Below are 10885 nucleotides of genomic sequence, written 5' to 3' on the forward strand. Positions count from 1 at the left end.
TCTACTTTTATAATTTTCCCTTTTTTCTTCTGCTTTAAAAAATGTTCTTTAAGCAATCTGAGATTTTGTTTCCATCCAGCACCAATACTTTTACATTGTAATAATACTCCTCACAAGGAGTCTTTGATGGTGTATTTTATATCTGCCCTCCCAGAATCAGGGAAGCTATAAAAATACTCCTCTCGTATTTCAGCCTCCTGCCTAAGCCACATTTCAGCTCCTCCAAACCTAGGCTGACTGAATAACTCAATGGCTGAGCTGCCCTCCCATCCCACTGCTCCATATTTAATTAGTATTTGTGTCATTTTATTGGGCTTATTTTCATATTGTCTATAAATCTGAATTACCATTTTTAAGCCATGACCTGACTTCTAACAAAAGGAAACATACATTGCTGTCTTTTGATGCAGTCACCTCCATTGCCAAAAAGGGACTAATCTCTAAAATGAGTAATCCACAGATTTTTCTGTACCTTGTAAAACTTTCCTTTTTCTTCCTTCAAATAATACACTGTGTTATCCTTTATACTTCATTCCCCAAGTTTGTCAGATCTTAAAATACAGCAGAAGGCACAGCTGGATTACAAAAACAGTCATAAAAATGGAAGAACTATTATATAGAGAGTTTGATTAATTTTTGTTTTTTTTACTGACAAAAGAGGAAAAAAATTAGCTTAAACTGAAGCATGACAGAGTATAGTTAGGTTTAATGATAATATTACTTTATGTTTATATAGGTCTTAATTTCTTGACGATAATGGTAGTTAGACCATGGGATGAATTTAAGGAGGTGATTATGGAATCTTACTACCTGAAGGTCTTGAAAAAAGAATAAAATAGCCTTTGTTCTTCTGTCCTTTAGAAGTGTCCCTGTCTGAGGGTATAATGTACTTTAATGCAGACCTTTTTTCCTAGGAATGAATAACAGAATGAATTCATAAAGATATAAGAATCTTTCCTTCCAAACCTTAGATTTGTTTGCAATCTGATTCTTTCCTCTCCTCATCATTATAAATGTCCACATTAGAAATTGTCATTTCAGAGAATTCTTATGTGCATGGCCCACAGCTCCTTATTATTTAGTGGTTGTTCCTACCCTTTGGGAACTTGAAATATAATGAAATCAACTGATTGATCAATTGAAAATAATAAGAACCAGAAGGTATTTCTCCAACGTAGCATATAACTCTGTGTGTATATATGTGTGTGTGTGTGTGCATATATATGTGTGTGTGCATATATGTGTGTGCATGTATACATATATGTGTATACATGTGTGTTATATATGTAATATACATACATATGTATGTTTTATTTTCCTGTTTTGTTGTGATTTTTGTTGTGATTGACTGCCTTACTTGTATTTTTCCTGTATCTCTGCTGAAGACAAAGGTGTTTTCAAAGCGCCTACTTTCTGGAATCAAAATGTTGCTGGGGAGGAGCTATGAGAAATCGAAAGAATACACCTCTAGATGTCAGCAAATTCCAGTCCTTGAAATTTACGATTGTCAAGTTTTCTCCTACAAAAGTGGCAGCCTCCACTTCCAGATGCAAGCCTTTCCCCTCCCTTAGGCTTACTTTCTTGGTCTCCTTTCATCCCTTTCTCTTTTCCTTTCCCTCCTACCAAACCAAGGACAAGTTTGGGGGGATTTCGGAGGAAGGATCTGAGTGGCTGTTTTGTTTGTTTTTGGTCAAGGTCATTTTTCAAAAAGGATAGTTCCGGAGAGGCGGGAAAAGGAGTTGGCTCCATCTGCCAACTTGTCTGCCCTTAGCCAGAGGTATTACATGTTTCCTCGGCGGCGTCGCCACGCCTAGTTGGTTTCATGCCATATTTTACAAGTTATTCTAACTTAAGGCTAAGACATTGCTGGCCCTTCTCTTTGAGGTTGGGGAAATGACAGTTATGTGCAAATTAAGTCTTCAGCTGATATCATGATTAAATTCAACTCAGAACAGGCTTCCTCCCCTCTTTCCATCTTACAGTCCAGGCTTTATGTCTTATTTCAGGAGCCGACATCCGCACTGCCAAAATCAAAGATGCTGGGCTTATTTTGGCTGACACGCTCCGGAAATTTTTATTTGATCTGAATGTTGATGATGGCTTAGCCGCCCTTGGTTATTCTAAAGCTGATATCCCCGCGCTAGTCAAAGGCACGCTGCCTCAGGTAAGACAGGCGGTCCTCACAGTCCTCCCCACGAAATGCAAGTACTTGGAAATTTTATTTCTTTTTAGGAGAAAAAAAAAAGATTTATTTCGGTCATGTTAAAAGAAATGAAACCCAATGGTCTCCTTGAAGACACTTTGCTTCTCTTTCTCAAGTCCACCTGGCAGTGCCAGCCTTTCTTAAGAAGGACAGCGGGGAGGGAGGAGGGAGGAGACGCCAAATGTCCCTTTGCCTTTATGTTTTTCCATAAAGGCACAAACACAGAGCCAGGTGTTGTTAATGTGATACTTCTGTGATGCAACCAAAAGGCTGTCCGTTAAGAATCGAGGCAAGACTCCCAAGATGCTTTGGCTTTGCAATGAAACTGTCCTTCCTCTCTGTAGAGTTTTCCTGAATGTAGCATTTTTTCTTCTCAATTAACAAAAATCTCTTTTATTTACCTCCCACCTTCCCCCATCCATGAAGTAGTCTTGAGAGTCACTCCCATGAAATAGGGTGAAAATATTTTGAAAGTGTCACTACTTTACTTTAAAGTTTCACTATAACCTTTCCTTAAGAAAAATTAGTGTTTCTATTATTTTGTTAACGACAACAGTACTTTTAAAATTAAACCTGTTAGAGGTTTGCCTAACAGTTTTCCAGGAATATATTTTTAGAGTTTGATGTTTGTAGGGGAGTGGGGGAGACAGTGTATACTAGGAAATGTCAAATAAAAACAAAATGTGTCAAGTGGGGGTGGGGAAAAAGCCTAATAATTTTTCTTTCCTCAGCATATTTATAGCTAATATAAATGTTATACTAAATTATGTCATATCTAAAAGCTCCTGACTCCAAATATACATGAATGTATATATGTACATACAAACATATTTTAAACACCATAAGTTAGAGCCACTTCATATTTTTCTATCCAAAGGCAGATATTCAGATAATTTGGCAGGGCTTAATTTCTCTTCTGTTTTCTTTGCCTCTCTTGAGTCACTATTTCAGCTTATATGAGCAGTATAATTTTTTAAAACATATTTTATTTTTCCCCCAATTACACATTAAAACAATTTTTTAACATTTTAAAAAAAATTTTAGTTCCAAATTTTATCCCTCCCTTCTTCTCATTCCCTCTCCGAGACAGTGAGCAATCAGATATAGGTTATACATGAGCAATCATGTAAAACACTTCCACATTAGTCATTTTGTACAAAAAGACTTGAATAAAAGAAAAAGAATGAAAGTGAAAAATAGCATACTTCAAACAATCTTGTATTCAAATAATATCAGTTCTTTCTCTGGAGTTGAATGTATAGAATATGCTTCATCATTAGTCTTTGGGATTGTCTTGGATCACTGTGTTGCTGAGAATAGCTAAATTATTTACAATTCTTCATCAAACAATATTGAAGTTACCATATACAATGTTCTCCTGGTTCTGTTCACTTCACTTTGCATCAGTCCTTGTAAGTCTTTCCAGGTTTTTCTGAAGTCATCTGGCTTGGCATTTCTTATAGCACAATAATATTCCATTATAGTCATATACAATTGATGAGCATCCCTTCAATTTCCAATTCTTACCCACCACAAAAAGAGCAAGCAGGATAATTTTTAAGAGAGCCCTTCAAACTAGACAGTGCTCAACCAGGGTGAGGTGGTTAAAATCAAGGACTGCCCTTGGGAATGAGGAACCCATAATTTGATTTAGAATGTGGTCTCTGACTTTAAATAGGACATTTAAAGAGATACTCCTTATTCCACAAGAGAACCTGTGAAAAGTGATTGCCTTTTACCTTTCTGTTAGTGTAGTGCCAGGAATATTAGCTATTTTATCACCAAAAATAAATAAACAAAAATCTGTGATTTTCTCATTAAATTGTCTGATCTAGGATCATAAAAATGAAAGATGAAAGAAGGATCTTAGCGGTCAGGTCATCTAATCTAACCTCTTCAATTTACTAAGAAGAAACAGAGGCCCCGAGAGGTAAAATGATGTAACCATGTCTTATAGGTAATAAGTAGAAATGAGACTTGTTACCACCCCACCCCTGATCTCCAAATCTAGACTTTCCACTAAATCAGTATATAATGACCTGCTAGGTTTTAAAAAATTCATTAATGAGCATTTCTGTTTTATTCCAGTTATTGACCGAAATACCAGAACCCCCCCCCCACAACAATTACAATCAAAGCAATACTATTAAGCAAAACTGACAAAGAAACCCAAAAGATGGCCATTTACATCTCCTAGCATCAGTAGATAATCCTGATAATCTGACTTTAGTCACTAGCTGTGACTTTTTTAGCCGCCAACACCAAATCAACATTTTTCTTCCATATGAATTAGAGCTCTCAAATTTCCATTCTAAAATGTAATTTCAGACAGGGTTGAAAATTCAAGAACATCCATTAAAACAGCCAGTTAATTAGTAGTTATTCTGATTGCTTAACATGTCATGTCACATTGTGAAAAATAGGTTGACCAGAACTACTTTTTTTTAAAAAAAATCATTGTGGGGAACTGCTAGTGAGGAACTTTTTACCAGTGCCAATTAGCATCTTCTCTGCAATCTATAGTCTTAGAAACCTGCCTCCTACATTGAGGTTAAGTGACTTATCCAATGTCACATCACCAGTATGTGAGAGTCAGTCAACCCAGGTCCTTCTGACCCCAAAGTCAGCTCTCTATTTATTTTTGCTAGCATCAGACAAAATGAGTTTGCTAACTGGATTAAAATAGTGTTGCTAAATCATATGTTCTGACTACTAGCCATGACTACAAATACAATTGTTTACTGCAAAATAAGATTGTTTACAAGAACCACTAGGAAAATTTGTGTAATTGTTTTATAGTTACTTGGTGAATTCAAAAGAATTCTAACTAGTTTTGCTTTGGGGTCGATGTGGGTCTTTCCTTCCTTATTTCCTTCTTTCTTTTTTTCTTTTTTTCTTCTTTCTTTCTTCCCTTCCTCCTTCCTTCCTTCTCTAGCACACATATGTATAAATTCATACATTTGTAGAGCCAGAAGAGGCTTTAGAGATCATATAGCATTGTTTTCCTTTTTTTTCTTTTTTTTACAGCATCCATGAGGTTCTAAGTAAAAACTTTCAAAGCTACCATGGTAACTGCTGAATTTTACAATTATTAAAGACTAATACACTTTTCGTGTTCTCTTATGACTGTAGGTAAGATTTAATGTAATGAGGATGACATGCTGATTCATGCAGAATATATCACCAGAGAGAATATTTCATGTCATCTAGCATTTGTCAAAGGATCTTTTATGTCCAACAGGGAGCAATCAGTTCCCATTGGAAGAAACAACTTGGCCAATATCTTCGACCAAACTGTACATCACAGGCTGGCTGCGACACACAATGTTGCAGTGTGCAGAAGACCCAAATGCTATAAAGCACACACTGAAAAGGAACCAAAGGAGCAGAAATTAATCTTTAGGGTCTCTGAAACCTCTGGAAATAATCATTTAAATTCAAAATGAAAACATGTCACTTTTGAGAAGAGCTGTCTACACAAAAAAGCACTTCCACTCACTCCCTGGCAGCAGGATGAACTAGGAAATGACTTTGTATCAGTAATGTGCAGTGGAAAGAACACTGGCTCTGAAGACAAGGGGACCTGAGTTCAAATCCCACCTCTCATGTGTGCAATGTTGGGCAAGTCACTTAACTCTCTGGGCCTCAGTTTCCTCAGCTATAAAATAAGAGGCCAAAACTAGGTTTTAGCTCCAAATCTGATCTTCATAAGAATTCATAGTCATTCCCACATCAAGATCATTCCTCTGGGTCTAGGTAGTATGGTATAGTTCACTGACTGGAATCTTGGTTATTTACTCAGTTGGTCTTTTGCTCTGGAGGAGAAGTGAGGCTGGTGACCTGCACAGCCCTCCCTCACTCAAAACAAAGTCAAGTCCAAGTCATGTCATCATTTCTCTGATGGCCTGGTCTTCTTTGGCAACAAAGGAAGAATACAATAACCCTTTTGGGGGTCAGGATAAAGAGGCAGAGTGGTGTGAGGAAAGAAGACACAACTTTTAAAAATTCACACAAAACAGAAAAATTCCTGCATTTGTCTTCTATTTGGGGGTATACACAGCATAAGAGATGGCAACTGTGGGACAGTAAAAAGTACATGATTGCAATCCCAGTTTTTTCATTTATTCATTGCATGGCACTGGGAAAATCACTTAATCTCCTTGAGCTTGCTTCATCCTCTGAAAAATGTAGTCCATAATACCTGCACAGAGTCATTATAAGGAACAGGATAATCGATGTAAGTAGCCCATGTACTCTATAAAAATCAACTAATAAGTTGTCATTCAGTCATATCCAACTACACGTGACCACATGGAGAAATCAATGGGGTTTTCTTGGCAAAGATACTAGAGTGGTTTGCCATGTGTCCCCATTTTACATCCGAGCAAGTGAGGCAAAAAGGGAGTAAGTGACTTGCCCAGGTCACAGTGTCTGAGGCCATAAGTGAACTCTGACCTTCCTCTTTCCAAGCCAGGTGTTCTGTCCACCGCACCACCTACCTGCCCTTCTAGCTTTTAAGTATAGCATATACCCAGCAAAAGATTTTGAAAAAAGAAGCCATATTCTTTTGTTACCAAGTCACTCTTTTCTAAAAACCAGGTCAATTTAGTATAATTTAGTAGTATTTTAGGCTTTTCCAGATTCCACATAACCCCTTTCCTCTACTATTTCAGGAAAGAGTAACTAAACTTGCACCACGCCCTCAGTCAGAAGAAGATCTGTCAGCTCTGTTTGAGGCTTCAATGAAACTGTATTAATTTAAACTTGAACACAAAGAATTATCATCAGCTGAACCAGTTCAGAAGACAGAAGCTGCCTTCCCAAGATCTTGACCTTTTCTCACCTACAGATCGTCTCCCTGCTGCTAGCACACCTGGCAATAACGTCTTCAGGGGATTTATCTCATCTGAGGAAGATTCGTTGGTTTCACCTCCATCCCTTGGGTCAGACTCCCTCCACAAAGCAGTCTTTGCTTCCTCATCCATGCTGTCCCTCTGGAGTGGTCCACTCCAGTCTCTTCCACTAACACACCAAAGAATATGTGCCAGATGATATAGGGAGAAATTTGGGATTTGTGAGTTTTCAGTTATTCAATTTTTTGTTTTTGAAGTATGGCATAGGATTTTTCTCTTTTGAGGAAAAAATTACATAAAATAGGAGCCATCTAAGTAAGAGGAGGCAAAGGATAAAAAGGGAGAATCTCCTTTCTCCCCCTCTTTCCCTGTCTCTTCCTTCTTCCTTTGTCTCTTTCTTCCCCTTCCCCCTGTTTCTTCCCTCTTCTGTTCTCTTTTCCCTCTTTCCTGCCTCTTATGATCTGGCCAGTCTTTTGTTCTCCCTCTCTCCCATGACTTGTCACTTGTACTCTTGTGGTTGTCACATTAAGAAAACAAGCTGAGTGTCTCGTCCAGTGAAATTCATCAGATTTTATTTCCAAATTTTCTAAAAATTGAGATATTCATTATTTTTCTAGAGCCATCTAATAAGTTAAAGGAGTACTAGAATATGGAAAAGGGGGGAGGACCCCATGAAGTTATGCTTTTATGTCTGGCACATTTTGGTTTATGAAAAATTCCAGGAACACTAAAATTGAACAGGATATAGTAAAATCAAAAGAAAGCAATATTAAGGCTGCTTTTGCTCCAGTGTAGGTGTTCTTAACCTTTTTTTTCTGCCATGGATCCCTTTGGTTTTCTGGTGAAGCCCATGGACTCCTTCTCAGACTAATGTTTTTGAATGCATAAAATAAATAGATAGGATTACAAAGATACAGCTAACAATACATTTGTTAAAAACAAATTCAGAGATCATAGGTTAAGAACCCCTAAGCTAGTAAGCAGAATGTTCTTTGAGAGGAACATTTAATTCACCCATGGAAGCAAAGGGTCATAAAATGCCTCTTTGGTTCAGAATAAGTTAATTGAAAGAGAAGCAATTGAATCAGAGCCCTGCACCACATAAAGACTTGCAGATAAGAATCCAGAATTTCTAGCAGTTATTCCCCTCGGTCACAACTAGCCTACAAAAACTTCTTCAGCCTTCATTTCCTTGGCTAGGGTCTTAGCAGTGATTCATGTAATGGCAACAGTGTTCCTGAAAAGGGACAGTATGATACTGGTACTGAATCATATTCTTTAATTTTTATTAACATTTCAAAGTGTGCATGTGTAACTAAATAATGTACACATGAATATTACATTGCTAAGAAAAATAAAGGAAGGAGACATTACCATATCTCTCAATGGCTTTACTACTCTAATTTCTTCTAGATTAGCCTTAAGGTAATTGAATAGCTATTATCTATCTAATGTAGAATGAGGCCAACTATTTCTTTGATAAAGTTTTAATTACAGAACAGTCAAGCCAAATTTCACTTAGGCTTGTGAAAGGAACATGAGAGCCTCAATATCCCAAGCTAGGCCATAGGAGAGAACATCTATGTGCTCTCTACCAATCTGAAAGGAGTTCAGAAAAACCTCTGTGAAGCTTGAACAACCAGCAAGGCAAAAACTAAAAATGACTGACATAGTTAAAATCCTCCATAGTGATTAAAAACACAGTTCAGGTAGCTAATTGAGAAACATTAATATATTTAAGTCAGATAATATGATAGAAATGGTAGTAGACTAGAATTCAGGCAACCTAGGGTCTAGTGTCAGCTTAGCCACCTTGGACAAATCATGTGACACCTACTGATCTGAATTTCCACAATATAAATTGAAGGTGTTGGACTAAATGGTCTCTAAGGTTCCATCTCATCCAAAAAAAATGCTATGATTCACTGCTTCTAATACCCAATTATGTTCTGGTCATCAACTGAAGTTTTAAATTCAGAAAATATCATGAAAAAATCTGAGAACTAAAAATACTAAGTTTTCTTTTTTGAATGTTCAGTGCCTTTACTAAGAGTAGCCAGATGTCTAAATGTGAATCACAAGTAACTGTGCTTGGCAGTCACATCAATGGAGAAGAATTTAAAGGTTAGGATTAAAGAAACAGATTTAGGAAATCACAATTTCTTATTTTAATTCCTTTCATTTGAGAATATGAAAATGTCGATTCCTTTTGTAGCCAACAAGAATGAGATATATTATCAATGCTAATTCTGTAAGGTATTTTGCTTTTTGAGGAACAGTTGAATTTCATTGAAAATAGTTTTAAAAGTAAATTTCCATAAAATTATGTCCCTTTTTTTCTGTTGACTCCCATGGTAAAATGAAAGTTGCATTTCCTTGGGGGAAAATGACTCTGAAAGACTGAGTTGAAAATTTGGAGTTCAAACAGTAATCAGCTCTGTAACATGCTAAGGGGTAAAATTGCATTGACAATATAATGCCAACTGGAAATTATATCCCCTGCTTGAAGTTTTCTTCTGCCTTACACCATTTTTTATCATATTATAACAATTTTCTCAGTCATGAATCTCCTCTCTGCCATTAGTCACATTTCCTCCCTCACCTTTCTTTGCCTACCATGTATTCATGCTTAATGGATGTTTATTGGATTTGAATTGAATCAAATAGGTCAAATTAGGTTCTGTATGTGGAAGATCCTTGACTATCTTGGGAGTTCCCAGAGTTTTGACTCCTTCTTTTGGGTATTTATGATACCCAATAGGACTTCCCTCTTATAGAGAACATTTTGGCAGTGTTACCTAATGCATGATAAATAGGACTCTAGTTTGAAAATTCCTCAAGTTTGAGTTTTCAGATTTTGTAAAAAAACGAGTTCCATATTTTTCAATTCCATAAATTTGAAATGTTATCTATGAAGTTCAGTTAGGACAAAGTATCTTTAAGGTCACCAGTTCACAGAAGAAAGGGTTATAGCTTCTTCTCTTGATTCACATAAATTCATCATAAATTTTTATTCTCTAACCAAAGTTATGGCCAGCTAATCATTTTTCTCTCCTTCTATTTTCATTTTTTAAATGAAGATCTAGCATGCTAAAAAATATTCAATGGAAGATTTTATTCATGTCTGGTTTTATCATGTCATATAATTAAGTACAGAGTAATTTCTCCCAAGTTTCTCCTAAAAATAAAATTTACAAAACTATTTTATATTAAAATTGAGTCCTTACCTGCTTTGGGTTTTTTATTTGATTTCATTCCTGATGGAGGATAGGAACTTTTACCCCCTCATTTTAACTATCAGAATGTAATTTGTGTTAGATTGTAATTATGCTAAGGAAAATAAAATTAAACGTATAGAAAGCCTCCACCCTAATGAGTAGAATTCATAGGAAAAAATAGGTAAGAGTCACACAATATAAGATGACAAGAAGTGTTTGTGAAAAGAATTAAGAAGGCAGTACCCACACCTTTGAAACCAGGGATTTACCCAAGGATTTTAATAGTTTGTCTATTTCTACCTTTAAAGCATTAAACACTATTATGTTTCACAAAATGCCGCAATATTAAGCTTAATTATAAAATCCTCCAATAAACAGCTAATTAATTCTGCTCTCTGTCATCCCTCACTAACATACCATTTATGGGCAGCCTTTCATTCAGAATTGTCGTGGGGGATCTGGACGCAGCTGGGCAGAAGGGGAATGAATGGTCAGTGGCATGAAATTAGTGTGTCATCTTCAAATAAAAGTTTGAAGAAGATACAATACAAAGAAACACAAACATTAAGAGTAGTGCGGAGATATCACTTCTGCTATTAAAAAAATACTTA

General features: G+C 36.3%; 1 protein-coding gene across 1 annotated transcript in view; it reads left to right on the forward strand.

Annotated features, from left to right (window-relative positions):
• The window catches only part of ADHFE1 (alcohol dehydrogenase iron containing 1), a 35546-nt gene extending 24881 nt beyond the window's left edge, over nucleotides 1-10665 (forward strand). Inside the window, exons 13-14 of the mRNA XM_072604720.1 lie at nucleotides 2007-2164; nucleotides 6877-10665. Coding sequence (XP_072460821.1) covers nucleotides 2007-2164; nucleotides 6877-6960 — 242 coding nt within the window. The 3' untranslated portion in view covers nucleotides 6961-10665. The remainder of the gene's footprint in view (nucleotides 1-2006; nucleotides 2165-6876) is intronic.
• Nucleotides 10666-10885: the final 220 nt, after the last annotated feature.

Source organism: Notamacropus eugenii, chromosome 4 (assembly GCF_028372415.1).
Source record: "Notamacropus eugenii isolate mMacEug1 chromosome 4, mMacEug1.pri_v2, whole genome shotgun sequence".
Lineage (NCBI taxonomy): Eukaryota > Metazoa > Chordata > Mammalia > Diprotodontia > Macropodidae > Notamacropus > Notamacropus eugenii.